The 21,094-nt window shown below is 37.1% G+C and overlaps 2 protein-coding genes across 2 annotated transcripts in view; one reads left to right on the top strand and one right to left on the bottom strand.

Annotated features, from left to right (window-relative positions):
- The window catches only part of LOC139150220 (inactive tyrosine-protein kinase 7-like), a 36,091-nt gene extending 33,976 nt beyond the window's left edge, over positions 1 to 2,115 (bottom strand). Inside the window, exon 1 of the mRNA XM_070722450.1 lies at positions 1,641 to 2,115. Within this exon, the coding sequence (XP_070578551.1) occupies positions 1,641 to 1,710 (70 nt within the window). The 5' untranslated portion in view covers positions 1,711 to 2,115. The remainder of the gene's footprint in view (positions 1 to 1,640) is intronic.
- Positions 2,116 to 2,133: 18 nt separating this feature from the next.
- On the top strand, positions 2,134 to 20,045 carry LOC139150221 (uncharacterized). The gene is made up of 13 exons (XM_070722451.1): positions 2,134 to 2,271; positions 4,230 to 4,470; positions 5,478 to 5,602; positions 6,021 to 6,116; positions 7,004 to 7,156; positions 8,116 to 8,176; positions 9,060 to 9,172; positions 9,836 to 9,960; positions 10,780 to 10,899; positions 16,601 to 17,208; positions 17,321 to 17,527; positions 17,792 to 17,962; positions 19,289 to 20,045. Exons 2-13 carry the CDS (start codon positions 4,320 to 4,322, stop codon positions 19,399 to 19,401), a joined length of 2,043 nt encoding a protein of 680 aa, XP_070578552.1. The 5' UTR covers positions 2,134 to 2,271; positions 4,230 to 4,319; the 3' UTR covers positions 19,402 to 20,045.
- Positions 20,046 to 21,094: the final 1,049 nt, after the last annotated feature.

Here is a 21,094-nt window from a genome sequence, read left to right as displayed (position 1 = left end):
TTTCTATGTGTTCTTCCATGTGTTGCTCTCTGGCCTGATCTTGTGTACAAGTATGTTTCACCATCTCTTGCACTGATCAGGTATGCAGTGACAGTGACACTGCAGGAGGAGAGCATTAATGATAGTGACACTACCCGTAGGCAGTAGCTGTATTAACTTTGATAATTTTGGCAATATTTTTTCAGTTTTACAACTGCATTCTTGTTCTACTCCCTACAGCATGTTGAATTGTCTAGTATTCAGCTAATGCTATCACAGCCTATATATGTGTACCATGCATTAAAACACTGACAACTGACTGTCAGCCTGGACTCCAATTAAATTATCACCAAATACGTATTTATATTTATATATACAGGCTTTGTTGACAAACTAAATATTGTGTGTTTGCGCATGCTGTAGGGAGATAGCAGGAAACTATATTTGTTCCATTGCATAGAAATATTGCAGAAATCATTAACAGTTGCAGCTTCTGCCCAGGTTAGGAGGCTAAAGTTTGTTTTTTACGACAAACCACACATTTAGATTTTTTCGAGATACAAGTCATGAAATGTGACAAAATGGTTCTAAATTTTGTTAAATTATTACTATGATGACATTAAAAATGGTATTCATTTTTCATTGAATTATCTACAAAAACTTGGAATAGGAAAATGTAAAACACAAAAGGGAACCAAAAATTTTCAAGTCCCCCCCCTACAGGTAGAGCAAAATTTTCAAGTCCCCCCCCTCTACTACCCCAAAAATTTTCGAATCCCCCCCCTGAATTCCTCCAGCCCCCCCCTAATCGTTTTTTGTGAACGCAGCCGAATTAATAGCGAATTACACAGATTTCTCCCCAAATCGTGGCACAATTGAAGTGACAGTTCGACATAAAATTCGTTATTGCCCTCTCATAGAAGCAGTGTGGAGATCTCAACGGTTCTCTTAACAAGAATTTGTGCATCCCTCCTGATTTGAGTAAGCGTTGCCATTCAATTCTCACTCAGTTTCACATAAACGTGGGTAAACTTGGTTGCTCTCGTCTTGTACAATATCCCAATAAAAGATTCAAAAGTTGAAACTCTCGGGCCAAGGGCAGCTCGGAGAGGTGCGGCGTCCTCTCCATAATAATTTATATTTTCTTCTTCAACGACGGTGTACGAGTTCATGCCGAGAAAGTATATCATTACTGTCTGTAGGACCGACGATCCATTCCCGTCTCGGGCATATAACAAGCAAACACTTGTGTGGCCTTTACTGTGGAAAAGAAAACAGCTCGCCACAAAGGGCATGAAAGAAAGATTCTTAGAGAACCTTTTCAGCAATTCTGATAACAAGGCCACTGAAGTTACATTCAAACTCATTTGAAATGATTTATGAGGCAACTATGGACTCAAATCAGGTGGTCTCCCCGATATGTTTAGCCGAGAGATAAAACCCTCCTTGCTGCGGATAGGGATACTTCAAATCACCCAACTGGAATTAGTTAAAAGACAAAAAGAAACTTTGTTTTGCTCAATTCTTTGGGAAACAAAAGGGCACATTATTTTGAATACGAGACATAGTGCTTTACGTTGGCTATTCATTACCTACAGTACCATGTTGAACCTGTACATTTTGAAGCCAAATAGCTCAGACACAGACATCTCTCGACTTACCTACGCAACAAACTACGATAAAGAGCTGTAATATCCTAATATCCCTTCTTCTCGTGATCCTGGCGGCCATTTTCAGCCAAATTTCGGTGTTTCCGCTGCATAGATAGTTCAATTTTCGCAACGGAGATGATTATACAGAGGAAGGTCTACAGCCTCACATATCAACGTAGATTACTGCAGTAGACATGTACATTGTCGTGCACTATTTCTTTCAGCCTTATCACAAAGATAGCAAAGGTATAAATATCCTTCCGCAAGTCAGAATTTTCGTGTTATCGTTTAAAACATGCCCTCGTAGATATACGGACGATGATAATTTTTCGTGCGATGGGATATAATCGTGCTGCACACACTAGAAATAGCGATTCGTTCCAGCAGCAGCGACTAGCATACCCTCAAAACTGAGAGACAGGAGTATATGTTTTCTGTGTATCTATCACTCCTACAAATAATGGTAGGACCACTGAACATTAACATCCGGGTCATGTCAATTACTCGCAGGGGTTTTTCACTAGAGGGCGATGTAAGTGAAAGAAACTTCCATTCGTTACCGTGACCTGTAATCAGCTGTTGTCGTAGGTGCTGGGCCATGGGCGCGAAGGTTCATCGTGACGCGTGTATGGGAATCGCTGTAAGTAACCCTCCCCCTACATAGTAGAATCTCGTTGACACCAAATGTCACGCAGAGTCCAGCCATACGAAACAGATCAGCCCTCGTAGCTCTACTCCTGCTCAGTAGTATAACTATAAGTGCTGAGTTTTCCCAACTTTCAAGGTTTTACATTTTTCTTTATGGAGTCGTCCATATTACATGTAAATATTTACATCTACCGGTACCACATGGACGGAGAGAGATTTTTCATGCCTGTCGGTAAAAACATTTATATCGCCTGGAAAAACACGTAATAAAGCAGGCAACTAGTAGAAACCTATGAACATGGACATTCCCACATGTATTTTATACCGTACACAAGACAATGATTACCCGTACAGTAAGGGTAATCCATTTGATATCCTGGGGGTCTGGAAAGGGGGTGGGGGTGGGATGAAGAATCCAAGAGGTTACATTTTGAAAAAAATCCAGCCAAAGATGGAAGGAAAATAATTACAGTAAGACTGCAAGCAGACATGAAATAAAAACAATGCACAGACAGTTATTTACAGTCACTACTTTCCATTCAGCTTGCCCTTTGGACACCCTATTTCCATAACATCTTTCATTTTCAGGCACCCCATTTTCTTAAAATCTGAAGGTCTGATTTCATTGCAATTTTTCACCAGATCTTAATACCCTGTTATGATGAATGTTTTACTAGTAAGTTGTATTTTCCTCGTTGTTTTACATCTACCAAGTTTTGCAATTTGACATATTGACTGTTAATGTGTATGAGTTGTGCTTATGCTACACTGTACAGTTTCTGTTCCTTCCGTACTGCCTGAAACATGCTGGAATACTCAATTTAGCTTGTCCACATGGCCTGCATGGGATTTCTATGGTTATTCTTTACAATTATTTGCCAGGCTTATCATGACATATCATCAAAAGGTTTTGTTGCACATGATGGGGTAACTTCCAGCAACTCCCCCCACTACCATGTTGAATCTTACTTGAACTCCTCGCTCACAATTTCCAACAACTTTACAAACACAACATTTGCAATACAATTCAACAAGGGTTAGACCATGGCACTAACATTTGCCTTCAAAGAGACCTGCTTTAATGTCTTAATATGATTATTTAGTGATTGATTTTTTCTTTGAAATCATGTTACACAATACACCTGATACTTTCCGAACAGAAACTGGATTCCATATGAACAGCCATACCCTACATTTGAGCCCGTGTATCACATTAACTTTTGGAACCTTAGAAATCCCTAGCATTTGATCATTTCAGTTGCATATACATATACAGAAGCTACATTTGGATTTCTTGGCATTATCAAAGTGGTGCGGAAAAAGTTTCTCTACTTACATGTATGCTACTTCATCAAATATAATTTTTTTCTGATTGGGAAAGTCTTTTTTCTCTATTGACAGGGTAATAATTAGAAATCATTTTGTGTCCAATAAAATGGCAATATACTCTTGAGTCTTCATGAAAATTGTGTTTTCATATAGCCATTTGTGAGGACTTTGTGACCACTATAACACTCTGTTCAGAACTGTTTTATTTATATTGTACATGTCAAAATTGCAGTGAATATAGTGTAGGTTGTAAATCAAAGCATATACTTTTTAATATGATGGATGCAATAAATTTGAACAGTGACTTACAGAATTCAATCGTCATAGTTATCACAAAATAAATATGTTAGAGTGGCTTTGAATCGTCTGCTAAAAATATTGGCCTGTTTTTTTCTAATTTACAAACTTAACTCGCAGTATGCTGTGACCATTCTGAATGAATTTATGACTGTAGTATGGATGATAGATTGTTGTCTGGATGCATAATTGCTTGATCGATAAAAATTGATGTGAGGATGACAAAATAAAAAGTGATCAAAAACATGATGGTAAAATACAAAATACCGTCCTTCCCCATTTGTCACTAAAATTTTTACTTCAAGTATTTTGTGCTTCTCTTAGGATCACTGTTCTCACTGTGTACAGCTTTCAAGTCAAAGTTGAGGAGTGAAGAATTGCAGCTAGGGACAATGTGACTGCACACCAGAAGGAATGGAACTAGAAAGTCTAAAAACCAGAGTTGATCAACTTGCCCCACCAGCTGCCCTGCTGATCAACACTTTAAGATGTTCAAACAAAAGCAAGGTTGCAGTGTTGAGTGATTTCAACCTAGTTTTAACCTTAGATGTCGATCTCGGAGAAGGTAAGTAAAAGATAAGTTATAGCTTTACATGTTGAAACAGTCATAATGAAAAGATGATGATGATGATTTATCGGGACAAAGCCACCGTCTTGAGACATTATCTTCTTCATACAATGTATTTATTGTATTTGAGATGTTAGTTATGTTGATGAATATCTTAAAAAGATGTGGAAGGACCTCGTAAAGAACATGACAGTTATCAAACTGAAAACCACAGTTACCAGAAAGGATGCACTTGACATATATCATTAGCATACAAGGATGATATTTTAGTCCAGCTTCAATTACCTGGAGGTATTGCAATTTATCATAAATATGAAACACACTTTGTCCTGCTTTCAGCTTGTTTCATAAAAACGGTGTTGATATTTGTCATTCCCTAACTTTTTTTCTTCGATCAAGAAACAGTTCAGGATATGCAGGTGTAATTTTGTAATTTTAGTGAGTCAAATCAGAGATTGTCAAGTCAGTTGTCGAAACTATAATTGTCATATCACCAAGGTTCATTCCAAATTTGTTCAGACTGCTAACTAATGTTTTCAAAGTAGTATGACACGTTGCCTGCTGCTTCCATGCTGATATTAACCTTCTTACATTTCCTTCAAAATCCACATAAAAATCAAAATACCCAGAAAATCACAATAGGTACGCACCACTGTGAAATGTGCCTGTCACTGTCAGGTTAAGATCAAGTCAGTGAAATCACTGTGTTTTTGGATATCATGTCTGGGTAGACAAGTTTAATAGTGAAAAATCACACTTCTGTTTGTTTTTAGGGGTCTAAAAATGGTAATGTCTATGAAAATGCATTATACGAGACATGATACTGTGCAAGGTACTTGCTTTAACCATTGTGATGCCACAAAAACAGATAAACCAGATAGGAAAAGGGTTATTGAAACCACAGACATCAGAACCCTGCCAAAACATGAATTACCAGTATCATGTAACATACCGTAAAGACCAAAAGAAATTGTCAGTTTTCATAATTTCTCTTTTCTCTTTAGACCACACAGAGGTTGAGATTGCCAGGATACTTGAATTACCACGACAGGATAGTTTAACCTGTGTAAGTTGGTCGCCAGATGGCAAGTTACTGGCTGCTGTTGGTAGGAAAGTACACCTTTACTTAGTAAGTTATTATGGGTTTGTAAAAAATTTTTATCTGTATAGTTACCATGATGCCAATGCTTTCCTGACAGTATTGGATATACTGTATGCAAGTGTTTATGCATTTGTATATGTGTAATGTGTTAATTAAGTAGTTTTGCCACACATTCTCATTTTCCTGCCTGATTTACTTGTTTTCTTATAACTTTTAGTTGTGATCCTTCAACTTCTAATGGTTTTGGAAGCTATGCTTGTGATCCTTCAACTTAACTGGTGGTCCTAAAACTTTACCAGTGATCCTTCAAGTTCAACCAGTGCTCTAACTGTCTTTCAATAGTCAAGGCAAATACCATGACTCAAATTGATATTCAAGTCTTGCAGAGATTGCCCACAGATCCACACTGCTGTCTACATCACCACTGTTATCCAAACTCTTACAGGTCAGCAAGGATTATGAAGAAGTTGCATTGTTGGACCTCTACTACATAGCCAAAGATATTGATATTTGTCATTACTATGGGAATCCAAATGGCACGGTTAGTCTCTGTTTTCCAATCCAAATGTACAGCTGTAAACAAAGCTTAGAAAAATGATTTGTACACTTCACAAGATGTCTCTCTCGAAGGCATCATGTTGATATGTATTTTTTGCTGACAAAGATTATAAATTTTCTGTGTGTTTTGTTATGTTTTTTAGTGCAATGGCAAATTCACATATTTTGTTTTATAGAGGTACCATACTACATAAGAGCAGTATAGTCCCTCACAGAGAGACATCATTGGCCCTCCTTTCTATATTTGACATTTGTATCCCAAAGTTGAGCTGAAATTTGTCACAGTGTCAAATACACAACCACACAGCACATCAAAACCTGTCGGCCAAATGTCTTAGATTGTAACAGTACATATTCAGACAACAATCTTGCCATTTTAATACCTTAAAGTCTGACTCCTTTCCAGAGAAGATATAATAAGTATTTTTTCCTCCAGAAAAAAATTATATTCCTAGTCAACTTTATACATTGTCTGCATCGAACAACGGCTTTTGAGAATTGATATTAGAAAGCATTGTAATGTTGACTAGAAATCTTATGTTTTGTGACAAACAAATACAGCCTTCATAGGCAGATAGAATAGTATGGAAATCTGGTCACAGAAGATAAATGTTTTGCCACGTCAGAAATCCACTACTTGATAGTGCAGTTTACATGTACCTTCCCCAAATCAAGATTTTGAAGTTATTTGTATGGCAGACTAATGGCCAATGTTGGGGATTGCTTTTCTTAAGGAAATGCCCAGTACAAGATATCCCAACACCACAGTGTACTACATTTATGCTAAGAAAGGAAATAAATTTTCTGTCATTCAGTTCAAGCCACAAAGTAGATTTTTCACGGTACCCTCACACTCTTATTTTTCCCCAGTATTTCATCATTATAGCTGGTCCTAATGGTGTTGAAATGCATACCTGCATTTTGGAAAATGACAAATGCAGTGTTGTGGATGTGTTGTCACTGCATATTGAGCTTCCTATTGCCCATATTAGGTGTTCATCGAATGGTAAATATCTGGCAGTGGTGAGTAAATACTGCTTAAAATACAACATGTGGATCGGGGGCAAGCACCGATTACAAGGCTCTGTTTCTTAGTCAGTTTGTGAAAAAAGCAAATTGGTCATCATGACGTGACCCAAATGGCATAAACCAAGCCTGAGCGAATACTTTAAGTATCTTTCATCTCAGAATCTGCTGGTCTGTGTCTCCATTCTCACTGATATGACTTTTGGAATATTATCCCACAGGTGACAGGAATAGTGCAATTATAGTTTTCATTTATCACCCAACTGTGTTTGTACAAACTACCAGTAGTTCTTTTACTGATGGAGTTACTACTTCAATGCATGTAAAGTTTAGAACACCCATCTTAAATGAAACCTGTTATGTATTCATTGTTTTGCCATTTTCATTCCATAAAACAAACATATTTTCTTTCTCTCGTCCCAGAACTATGTTGACGTACAAAGCATTAGCCCTGTGAATAAAGAACATTGAGTACAACATGCAATGTCATGGTCAGCAAGTGAATTCTAGTTGGGAGTAAAATTTAGTCATCAACAGTAACAATAACAGGCATGCCAAATGTACAGGTTGTGTTGAGAAATTGAATGCTATGGCATTTTGACACAGTTTTTTGAGTTGAACAAGAGTCTGTATGTAACAAATAGAACACACACATGAAAATACATCAAAACTTACCACTCATTGAGCTTCAAGAATTTTTTTTGAATGCTCATATTTATATTAAGTAGTTTAGCTCAACAGTTAGTTGAACAACGTTTCCGTTAAAGGTTTCAAATTTTCATTCTAAAACTCGATGTATTTCATGTGATCTTGACATATCATTTGTTGTTTTTCTAAAGTTAAGTCAAATCCTCAGATATTTATATCTTCTGCATGATGTAGTGCTGGTGGCAGACATCACAGTTAAGGTGAGACACAAAGATTTGACGCCACTGTGGTTTCTTTTTCATTGTCAGGCGGCCATGGATGGACATTTTGGAATCTGGAAAATGAATGAAAAGATGGAAGAACACAAAGGTGAGTGCTGAGGTGGAAACTAGCAAATGATTGTAGCATCATAACCACATCGCGTTGTGCAAGTTGCACATGAAAATTGAATTCTGTTTATTTGATTATTGAGTGTTTGCTGTTATCTATATTGAGAGTGAAGAAACAGCGTGGAAGTTACAGCATATGTCTTTGACTATGACACAATGAACAAGACGTGAAGTGAAACCGCAGAAAGGCTCTATTAAAGTTAGAATCACCCTCTACATACAAAGAGGATGGTTATTCTTATGTCATCAACGTTTGATGTTTAAGATTTTCTTCATGTTCATCAATTATTTGCTCAATCTTCCATGACAAATTTTCAATGTTCAAAATTTAAGAATTACATGTCTGGCAATTAAAGCTGATAACATATAATGAGAACCAACGTCTTTCAACTAATTTTTGTATCATCCCTGACTCTTTTTCTATTCAACAAGAATGAATTTAAAACTCTTTGTAGGGGAATTATTAAACTTTTCGAAGATGATGTGAAAATAAGGGCACATTTGACATGGTTGGAACTCAGATCAGATTTCGACACTTTATGTCGAAAGCAACAGTATCAGGAATGACTTTCCAAAGCAATAGGTGAGAATGTGATTCCGAAGCTGAATCTGTTGCCAAGTTTGTTGGTATATGATCTATCCTGTTATTTGTTCTGTCAATTCTTGCAGCATTCATACTTCTTACCAGCTTCACTGTGCTGTTTTTGTGGTTGTTGACATTCAGAGGGAACATCATTGGTGAAAGCAATCTAGTTCAAATTAACAGAAATGCTGTCTTCACTTGACCTGTTCAGTGTTTACCAGTAGCAGAAAACCTGCTTATTTTGCCAATGACTTCACAACATCTCGTTCCTGTGTTGCAGATTTCTGGTACATTCACCTAAAAACTCTTAGAATCACAAGCATAGAGTTTTCTGAAGACAATGAGAAAGTGGCCGTGTCCTGTTGGGATGGTTCATTTTATGTCTTCCAAATGGTATGCTAATCCATATCGAATGTAACAGGTATTTTTGATCTGGACAACATCTACTGCATTCATTTTATGATGCAATATGAAAACCCAATCATTTTAAAATCTCTTAAAAGATCAAAACCAAAAAAAAAAAACAGAATGTGATAAAATACTGATGTTGAAAAGTTGGACAGCTTTTCAAGTGTTTCAATTAAGTACAAGACATAGACCCTTTCCAAAGACTTTCCTGTAATGTCAGATTTTTGATAAAAGTATATTATTGCAGAATACACTGTCATATTTTCAATATCTATCAAATTCTATGAAAATTCATTATTCCAAAGAAATGTGGATTTATCCATAGAATTTCAGATTACATCATGGATAAGTTGAAATTTCCAGGTTGTAATATTGAATGCCAGGAAAGTTCAAAATTTATCATAAATCTGGACATTTCTATTCTTGCCTTGTAGTGACGATAATATAATGTGCCATTTAAGTAATCTCTTTGGTTTCATGGCAAAATGTTCAAAATCTATTTGACTATTAATCCGGTTTACCACTGCACTTGACCATTACTCAAGAGAAAACCATGATAGGCTGTGCAGTGATTTGATATTTGCCATTCTTGATGTGTGTGACCCATGATCTGTTTACTTGACGCAGTTAGCTTTGATTCCTGTGTAGGTACCAAAGGAAGACAAGTTTGAATGGACATCAGTGGAGTATAACCTGAATTCATCCATTGAGAAAGTTGATGGGACAGTGCCTGGTACACTGGTCAGTTGGTCACATCATGACAAATATTTCTGGTAAATTATGTATAGTTGATTATTCTTTGCTGGCAAAGAACTTTTCCATTTTGACCAATGTAATTCTAAATGGAAAATCTCTAATATTTAGAATATAAAGAAAGAGAATGATCACTACTGATACAAGAAAATCAAATTGTTTAAAAATAGCTAATGAAAAAATCACAGGTCTGCAACTATCATGTTCTAAGTTTTAAATTTATTTTACAAAATTATTTTCATTGATATAATACTGGGGTGTCCTATGGATGTGAATCCAAGTATATTATGATGTATGTACATATTAGATTCTTTCTGTTCCGAATTATGTTACACATCTTAAAAAGTGTATTTGTGTACGTGATCCAGAAAAAAACAGGTTATAATACAAGGTTGTCACTTTAACAGTAGAGCGCCACTAGTGTTCTCTTTACAACATCTTTTCTTTTAATTTGGCAGCCTGACTTCATCTCTTGAACTATCAGACTACTGTGTGTCTTACTGTGACACTCATCCATAAAACCCTATAAGACATTATAACTTTTCCAAAGAATGTTATAAAACTTGTTTCATCAATAATTGCTTGTGACTTACCACAAAACCAAGAACAGTACAGTTGAAAGACAAAAATTTATTTCTCCTACAAATAAAAATCCTGTAGCAATATCATAGACTATGCTTACAAATATGTACATTTATTTTGGACAAACCTTTGTTCTACAATGATTGAATCGATAAAGTTTCTTATCTGTATTTGAATTTCATCTATATTGATTTTGCATTCCAATTGTGTTGATGGTTACTTCCAAAACTCCTTTTTATGACTGTTGTCTATTTCAGTCTGTGCAATCCAACCAAAGCTGGGACTCACATTTATGTGTACTGTGTAGAAACAGGGACTGTGCAGCAGTCTACGGTGTGCGGCAGCAGTGACTACGTCAAAGGATTTACAGTTGTACAGTAAGTGTAGAGAAAGACTGCTGTTGTGTGTATGAAGTGAAAACTCCCAGTGGATTTGTGGAGATTAATGTGATCAAAAATTTAAGTCAATAGTGTACCCACTGTAACCCAGTGTCGTGGGAATGGTGTGGTCAGTGCAAATTCAATAAGAAGACAAATGAAATGAAAAATGACAAACTATTGTCATTAAAATCGTAAAAAAATTACAGCTTCTTAGTAGTTGTCAGTGCAGACTAGAACACTCGTACTGACAGTCATTTCAGATCAATATGCAAATTGAATCCAATTAGTGGTAGAAACTGTCCCAAGTCATGAAGGTAGACATTTTTGAGAACAAAGCAGTAAAATTTCTCATTTAGCCAACTGGAAAAGCTCAAATGAAGTATTTCAGTGATACTAATTACATCATTGGTTGTATTTGATCACTTGCCTGTAAGAGTACAGATGAGAGTGTGGAAGTAGGGGGTTCTTGCACTACCAGGTAGGATGATAAAGACACAGGACTTTTAAAGTGTTGAAACCCTGAAAACTCTAATAAGTAGTACAAACTGGAATTTGTACATAAAGTATTACCAGTACCTGGTGAATTAGTGTCTTGGTGGATATCTTGGTTGATTGATTGATTGATTGATTGATAAATATCTGGATGTATAAATGGAAAGGTGAATGGATTGATATACAAGATAGCTTTGTGGAATGATGAGGAGTCAATTGACGGGATGAGATTGTGGCTAGTTTGGTTGGATGGGGGTAGAGAGATAGTGGTATTGATGCTTAGATAAGTGATAGGTTATGATTATTGTTAGATTTTCAATTTGGTCTGTGAAGGAGGGAATACTCTGAGATGAATATGATATCTGATGAATGACTTTGCCAAGTTGCTAACCTTATGAAAGAAATAAATAACATGACAGGTGGCTGAGAGTAAAGCACAGCTGATCCCTCATCTAAGAATTTCACTTTTTAGTTCCCATGGACACCGTCCGGGGGGACTTATAGGTTTGGTCATGTCCGTGCGTCCGTCCGTCCGTCCGTGCGTGCGTCCGTCCGTTCACGCAGATATCTCAGAGACGCCTGGAGCGATTTCGTTCAAACTTGGTACAAGGATAGTACCATACCTCATACAGATGCACGTCGATTTGTTTCACAATGCGATCATATTTGGCCGTGGTAAAGGACTTTTTAGTTTTCACCTCCATAGACTCCCATGTATAAGGCAGACCATAGACTCCCATGTATAAGGCAAACCATAGACTCCCATGTATAAGGCAGTCCATAGACTCCCATGTATAAGGCAGACCATAGACTCCCATGTATAAGGCAGTCCATAGACTCCCATGTATAAGGCAGTCCATAGACTCCCATGTATAAGGCAGACCATAGACTCCCATGTATAAGGCAGTCCATAGACTCCCATGTATAAGGCAGTCCATAGACTCCCATGTATAAGGAAGTCCATAGACTCCCATGTATAAGGCAGTCCATAGACTCCCATGTATAAGGCAGTACATAGACTCCCATGTATAAGGCCAAGATAAATAAAAATTTAGTTTCTCATCGTATTCATATTGCAAAAAGGATGCAGTGACACAGTTTTTAGTCCCCACAGATAAAGTCCAGGGGGCTCATAGATTGGGTCATGTCAGTCCGTGAGTCCATCCGTTCACGCAGATATCTCAGACACTTTGACAAAATGTCATGTGACCTTGGTGACCTTTGACCTCGAATATACATATTTGTCCATAACTCAGTAACCACAAGTGGTAAACCTTTCATATATGGTCTGATGGGACACCCTATGACGCCACATATTGTACCTCATTAATTATGTGCATATCTAATTTTGAGCGAGCCAATAGAGCTAGAGGTCTGATTTTTGGTATATATGGATAACTTAGCAATACAATTTTTTTTGACAAAATGTCACGTGACCTTGGTGACCTTTAACCTCAAATATACATATTTGTCCATAACTCAGTAATCACTAATGCTACACCCTTCATATTTGGTATGATGGTGACACGGTCCCTCCACAAACGGTCAAGAAACGCTTTTGTTCAAAGGTGCTAATCACCTACACAGTTGCAACAGTCCGCGTTGCGGTGGACGCAGGAAGCGAATGACGTCATAGGCAAGTTAGCGTCTTGTTTCAGTGGCGTCTTGTGACACGGTCCCGCTCCGGTATTCTACGATTTTCAGTCAATCACGCTACTTTATTTTCATCTTTCTGCACTGTTTCGCATGTATTTGAAGACTGGTAAGAAGATGAGTAAAACAGTTTCTTAAAGATCTAGGTCACTATCGAGAAATCTTGGATGATATTTTATGGCTGAGTTCAGCCATGAGGTGATCTTGACCGACGCCATGCATTTCGGAAACACTGTGAATTTTACTCCCCCGTTTGTTTTTTCACCTTTCATCAAAAACGTAAGTCATGCACCTCCTAACAAGGCAAAGACTTCGAAAAAATAGGGAATCGTGTTATGTTGTTATTTTGAAACTTAATTCGACAAGAAAACTAGTCTTTTTGCCGCGTTTATATTTTCAACTGAAAACAAAATGGCATCGCTTAGGATCGACGAGTCGTATCTGCATTACATGGGAAAATCCTAAAATGTCTTCCTTAAAGGGGAAGTTCACCAAGGATGATTTTTACATATGTGGTAGCTCTGTGGTCATTTACCCAGGAAAAACTATTTTCACCATTTATAACTCACAGGATTTTTTACAAAAAACGATAAAATAGTACAGGAAGTTGCCCATGTAATTTGAATCATGGGAAAAAAGCTCCAAACTTGGAGCTTGCATAATGTGATATGGAAGGGACCATCTTCGGACGGGTATGGCCCCCACATTGTCCACTCACAGTAACACAGTAGTAAACAGCAACACAAAATCTGACAGTGGAAAGTTTATTATAAGTGATTCATTGTTTATGCAAGGATACTCAGTATAAACAAAAATTATGTAAATACGCACAGCCTGGTTTAAGCATGGATGAGTGGACAATGCCATACCCATGGAAAATGGTCCCTTCCATATCACATTATGCAAGCTCCAAGCTTGGCGCTTTTTCCCATGATTCAAATTACACGAGCAACTTCTTGTACTATTTCAATCGTTTTTTGTAAAAATCTTGCAATGTATAAATGGCGAAATAGCTTTTCCGGGGTAAGTGACCACAAAGCTAGCACATATGTAAAAATCATCCTTGGTGAACTTCCCTTTAACTCCCTTTTGATATCGATTTAACATGATAATTCCTCAGTTCCAAACTTTGACAGTTGGATTTGAAATTTTAATCGTTTTCAACAAAATTCAATACACGAAATCAAGGAACTCTTACGATGACCTTGTTTTTGCAAGGTGCTCCCGTCGACTGTGCGTCGACCCATTGGGAGTTGGCGTTATGGTAATAGTGCAACGTTTTTTCCCCTTTTTTTCTCCTTTATCGATCGTTTTGAGGTGTCAAGTGCGTCCCTATCGATCGTTCAGTCTTCTCAAAAGTAGGCAATCAGGTTCATAACGGAATCTGTTCTTTCTTAAAGACACAAGTTACTGCTGAACCCAATGTTTTGATTTTGTCGACCTATCGAATTCTCAGACTGCCAAATTTAGAGAATCTAGAAACCCTACAAGTGTCGCGACATTTTGTTGACATGACCTCCCCAAGCCTGGGTGCCAAACTCTCTGCCATGGATTTTCCTGATTGAGGATCAAGTGAGATACAAATCATGTCGTGTATTGGTTTCGTATGTTACCCACGAGAGACCGTGGTCAGCTCATCGATGGGTGTTTATATACAAACTGATTGTATCGGTTGCTACACTGTGGACATTGGAAGACCATGCAAGGCTTGGGTTTCGCAGCGGTACGTGTCGACGCAGGATTTTTATCTTCCAAAATGAAGTCCCAATCAACATGGGAGTCGTCAAAATTGACGAAATCGTCTCCGAACTTGTACATAGTTCACGCTGCGTGACTCCACGGCAGGCAGATGTAAACAAACTTTGGCCTTTAGATGCATGCGCAGACAATAATCAGAATGCATTCTGGGAGAATTAAGTTTCTGCTTACGATAATTTTATGCACGTAACTGTTAACACCTCCCGCGGCACGCGTGATAATCCGGGATTATCCCCATCAGTAAAATCAACAGAAAGCCAATCGAAACCCGGACTATAACAAAAGAAAACTGGTGGTGTTTCTTGACCGTTTTTTGTGGAGGGACCGTGGATGGGACACCTTATGACACCACATATTGTACCTCATTAATTATGTGCATATCTAATTTTGAGCGAGCCAATAGAGCCAGAGGTCTGATTTTTGGTATGTAGGGATAACTTAGCAATACAATTTTTTTGACAAAATGTCAAGTGATCTCAATGACCTTTGACCTCAAATATACATATTTGTGCATAACTCAGTAACCACAAGTGCTACACTCTTCATATTTGGTATGATGGGACACCTTATGACGCCACATATTGTACCTCATTAATTATGCACATATGTAATTTTGAGTGAGCCAATAGAGCTAGAGGTCTGATTTTTGGTATATAGGGATAACTTAGCAATACAATTTTTTTGACAAAATGTCACGTGACCTTGGTGACCTTTGACCTCAAATATACATATTTGTCCATAACTCAGTAACCACAAGTGCTACACCCTTCATATATGGTATGATGGGACACCTTATGACGCCACATATTGTACCTCATTAATTATGTGCATATCTAATTTTGAGCGAGCCAATAGAGCTAGAGGTCTGATTTTTGGTATATAGGGATAACTTAGCAATACAATTTTTTGACAAAATGTCATGTGACCTCGGTGACCTTTGACCTCAAATATACATATTTGTCCATAACTTAGGAGCCACAAGTGCTACACCCTTCATATTTGGTATGATGGGACACCTTATGACGCCACATATTGTACCTCATTCATTATGTGCATATCTAATTTTGAGCAAGCCAATAGAGGTAAATGTATGATTTTTAGTATATAGGGATAGACTATAGGATAGAAATTTTTTGACAAAATGTCATGTGACCTCGATAACCTTTTACCTAAAATACACGATTATGTCAATAAATAAGTAACCACAAGTGCTATGTCCTTTATATTTAGTAGGATGGGAGACCTTATGACAACACATGCTTTACCTCGTTAATTATGCCCATATATAATTGTGGGCAAGCCAATAGAGCTAGAGGTCTGAATTTTGGCATATATGGATTAATTAGCAATACAATGTTTTTTTTTCAAAATGTCACGTGACCTTGATGACCTTTGACCTTGAATATGCATATATATGCATAACTCAGTAATCACAAGTTCTTTACGCTTCAATTTTGATAGGATAATAGACCTTAAGATGTCACATCTTGTACCTCATTTGTTATGCACATATGTTTCTTGGCTGGCCAATACAGCTAGAGGTTTGATCTTTTTTCCCGATTTAGAACCATAACTTAGACTGCCTCTTGTTTCAAATTGGGAACAATGACATAGACCTATGTGTCCATAGATCTGAACATATACACTTTAGTGATACTTCTTAATGACCTCATTTCCCTGCCCCCTCAAGACTAATACTCCTATTGAAAGTGGGGACTATGTCATTGTCAATGACTTGTTATAATAATGTTATATTTTCTCACTAAATACGTGACATTTCTCATTACACGTACAGAATAAATGGGCATGACTGCCTGGCTTACTTCACCAAAGACAGAAAGTTTGGATTCCTGAGTATCAAACCAAAGCAAGAAGGACAATTATTCAACTCGGCAACACCACAAAAGGAATGCTCGATCGTGCCAGCTGCAGGAAGTTTGGAAGAACTCTTGACAAACGACTACGGAACTGTCCGGTACACCCACTGCTCATCGGATCCCAGGCTTCATGTCCAATTGTTTGACTCCTTTCTGAACATTGTCAGGGAATTTGAAGCTGAGCATGAACCCAGCAGTGAACTCAACAGGAACAATGTAAACAAATCTGAGTCAGGGAATCAGTTATGCAACGATTGTCATGACAGCAGTGTTGAACTTAGAGATAATGATGTAAGGGAAATGCACCTGGAAGTTTCAAACAAAGTGTCGCGTATATGTCAACAAATTTCACAGACCAATCAGCATGAAGACAGAACAGAATTTCCATTGGAATACAGTATTATTTTATCCCATGATGCAGTGGGATTTCTTTCTTCATTAACAGCTCGTTTGTATCTATTTGAGAAGCAGGAATGGAAACCCATCATCTTCAGGAAAGAAGTTTTGAGGAGTTTTTTATGTTCAGGTAAGTCGTGACATATCCATTCAGAAATATTTGATGCAAAATTCCAGATCTCTTGGTGGAAACTTTCAAATCGTCATTTTGTGGTTTGTTAACATGCAGCTTTCTATTTTAGGTCACTGGCTGGTGTATTTGAATTCAGAAAATAACCTCTGTGCCTTCAATTTGACCAATGGTTGCCTCAGAAAATGCGAGTCTGCCATTTCATTGGCCAACAAGATGGATGACATCATCATCGCAGCTTCTGCAACGCAGTGTTACTTTGTAATATTTGACATCAACAGTACTGGAGCAGGACTCTCCCTGGAAGTAGAGTTTACAGGTAAGGCTGTTTGCAATGTAAGAGATTACAGTGCTGCTCACATCCAGAACCAATACATGTACTGTGTTTCAAGATTAAAAAACATGTCTACAATCTTCAAATGTCATTGAATAAAAAGGAAAGAGTTTACTTCAATCAAAGATGAATCATGAAACACTGAAAGTATTATTGTCTCAATAACTTTTGTCTCATGATAAATATAAGTATACAGTACAGAAAAAACCTATGAACCCAAGTGACCTTTGACCTCTATCATTATTGCAGAGACTATGCATGTTACTAAACGGGGAGTGTGTCTGCCATTTTTGTCCAAGTCAGCTAACCACAGAGAGGTCAGATCTTCCCTGATTGGCCAGCTAGTAATTGTACAAGCAACTAGCTTTCCCTCATCGACCTCTGGGGAGGGGAACAGCATGTATCATGTTATCGTCCCAGGTGAGTCACTCAATGACAGTTTCGACAGCTTCCTCCTGAACTTCAGTGCCAGTAAATTTGTATCACTCAAGTCACAAAACTTGTCCTATCACATCAGAGATACTTTCACATCTTGCCACAGAACTATTAAGGTAGTATGCACTTCAAAAATGAAAGACTTAAACTTTTGCTCTAACTTTCCTCAAGAAATCTTTCAATCATTCTCTTTCAAAATGAAGAATAAAAATAGGGGTCACCATGCAAATTTTGGTACTAGAGAAACAAATTACCCAAGATTTACTGATATTAGAAATTCAAAATGGCCGCCATCCCTGTGTAAACTCTATGGAGAAAAATAAAAGTTTTCGAATTTGAAAAAACTAAGCTGGTGAAAAGTTTTCTTTCACCAAGAGCTTTACAATGAACCCCCACATGTGGTATTAAAAACAGAATTGTAAAAGTTTGAGAGTCCGAATGTCTGTCCCCGAGGTGCGTTCTACCTTAAGTTAGTTCAGCAGCAGGTTGATGTTTCAGAATGATGTTGTATCCATAGCAAATTTTGCCAATACTGTCACTTATAAATTTGCAAGTTAGATATACTGGTGAACAATGTCTGAGTTTTGTATCCCCAAAGAGCAGTCAAAGGTGACAACATTTTTTCATCTAGATCATTTTGCTGTCCTATCTAAATAAGTCTTCAAAGATTGCAAGGGGATGGCAAGTGGTGATTATTAAAAGCAAAAATCATAATTTTGGTGTTCAACTTTCAGAGGGAAAATTAAAACAACTTGTTTAGTTCAGATGTGCTCATACTTTTCAATTGAGAATGCATAAATTTAGCGATTGTAGAGGAAGAATAATATTTTGACTTTGACATCCTAGTTGATAATATCTCAAATGCTGTAATAAGTACTATGATTTTCAACACAATGCCTTTGCAACCCTCGTGCTTTTGGCATCGTCACAGAGTTAGTTTCTTTTGATAATAATACATGTGCAGTCTTTGGGTTTACATGTCATTTTCAAAATTTTCTAAATTTGATGTTATACAGAGGTGAACAATTAGGCACTCTCTTTTAACTTTTTATCACAAATGTCATTGTTCAGTAGATTAAATTACAATAAAATGGATGCCTTATGGATGCATCAAACTGCTGTCAGCAACTACACAAATGGGCCTTCTTTCACATTAGTTACATTTGAATTTTACATGTGGAATCAATGGAAATACCCTGTCAACACAGTATCAGAACTTGCGCTGAACACTACAGGGACACTGTAGAAGGGATGCTAAAGGGCTGTATGTTTTGCTAAAATGATCAGAATATTCCGGTCTTATCCCTTCAGGTCTTGGTATTTACAGAAGTTTTCAAGCTGAGGAAGGTCTGACACTGCCACAGTTCTGCAGCCTCCATTCACAGGATCTACGCCAATTACAACGTCTTGCCACTTTTCAGTAATTTCTCTGACTAGAAACACAAAGACCTTTGAAATTCATTTGGATCATTTTAACTCTTACGTAAACATCATTGAACTGATTTCTGAATTTCATTGGTGGTTAAAGTTTATCCAGTTCAGACTACAGTACTCATACAATTTGTGAATGGAATAACCGGGTCATTTCAAAGCTGATATTCTCTTGGTGTCCTGCTATGAGAGTCTCATGTATGTACAATGTCCTGGATGGGTATACTGCCCTCGGTGCTACTTGTTACAAAAAGCTAAGGTTGATCAGAAATATTCAAAGAGAGGCCATATTCATATATAGCTGGACATTAAGGTCTGTCTTAGACTGTTAAAACTAAACTCTTATGATTTTTATGGTGATTTTAGAGAACAGTGTTGAAATGTGAATCTGAATTCATTTCATGTGTTTTGTATGTCAGGATATGTGTCATTATGATTATTATATTTTTATCTCAAAAAAGAAAAATTTACCAAAAACATGAGTATACATAATAACTCAGAGTATTTTTAGCATGTACATGAGGAAAATGAGCAAATGACCATACCATTTACTTTGGATTATATTTCTTCTCAGTGACAATTGTTCACTTCAAAAACTGGTATTTTTAAATAAATAAGGATAATGAAAAAAGGGCAAGTCCTATATCCTCTGACATTCTACTTTTTGAGTGATTGTCTTCATATAAAGTGAGTTGCTTATGGGATTCACACTGTTGTTCAGATTTTTTTATTTATTCACTTACAGCTGGTGTTTTTATATTGTCCAGTGGTAAGGCTAGCTGATTATGAATAATTAAGATAAGCAAAGATTAGACAAGTCAATTGCATGTGTGTAATTGGTTTGGAGGGAAAATATAAGTATCTTATTACCATATCTTTGGATAGGGCATAGTGGTAGAATATCAACAACTTGTTAGAAATCTTTCAGTTGACATGTGTGCCATATCCCTGGTAGGGTGTTATTATCAATTATCAGTTCATGGTAACCGCATTGTTAAAGTGTCTCTGGTACATTCAGAAATGACTAGAATGCAGAACTACTATGGATAGATCTACCTTGAAAGTGAAAGGAATTGTGTTATGTTTTGAATGAGTTTGGGTTGAACTACAGAGTGTTATGCTGAGTGAAACACATGGTAGACTGACAGCAGTATGCATTTGCAGAAACTGTAGAATGACAATTATTACATGCCTCATGTATTGAATGTCGCACGCTCCATGGGATTCAAGGGTAACTAGTCGACAATATTGTGGGCTGCATAGTCATCATGATTGAAAGTGAACCAGAACTATTTTCAACTTGTCAACGTCAGGATGCATAAAAATTTGACAAACCGCATAACAATGATTTAAACATATCAGTGCGGATTTGATGAGGAAAATTCTTTTTTTCTACACATTTTCGTCAAAAATGGAAATAAAGCATATGATTGTCATTTTTATGTGAACCCAAACATTTGGAGAGACAACTATGTATTTAAAGAGAGACATGTGATAAAAACAGTCCAAACAAGGGACTATGTACTGTCAAGGCAGGTGAACATTTAACTTCCTAGCATTGGGCAAATGGTCACCTACCCTGGGACACAGTCCCATGTTTGGGCTATAATATATAGTGTTGACAGTAGAATGTCATCAAAGGCCGTCATGAACAACAATAGGACGCGTCTTCTTTATTGTAGTAAT

The sequence above is a fragment of the Ptychodera flava genome, chromosome 14, assembly GCF_041260155.1.
Source record: "Ptychodera flava strain L36383 chromosome 14, AS_Pfla_20210202, whole genome shotgun sequence".
NCBI lineage: Eukaryota > Metazoa > Hemichordata > Enteropneusta > Ptychoderidae > Ptychodera > Ptychodera flava.
Note: the sequence above shows the minus strand (reverse complement) of the source record. Positions and strands in the feature narration are given on the sequence as shown.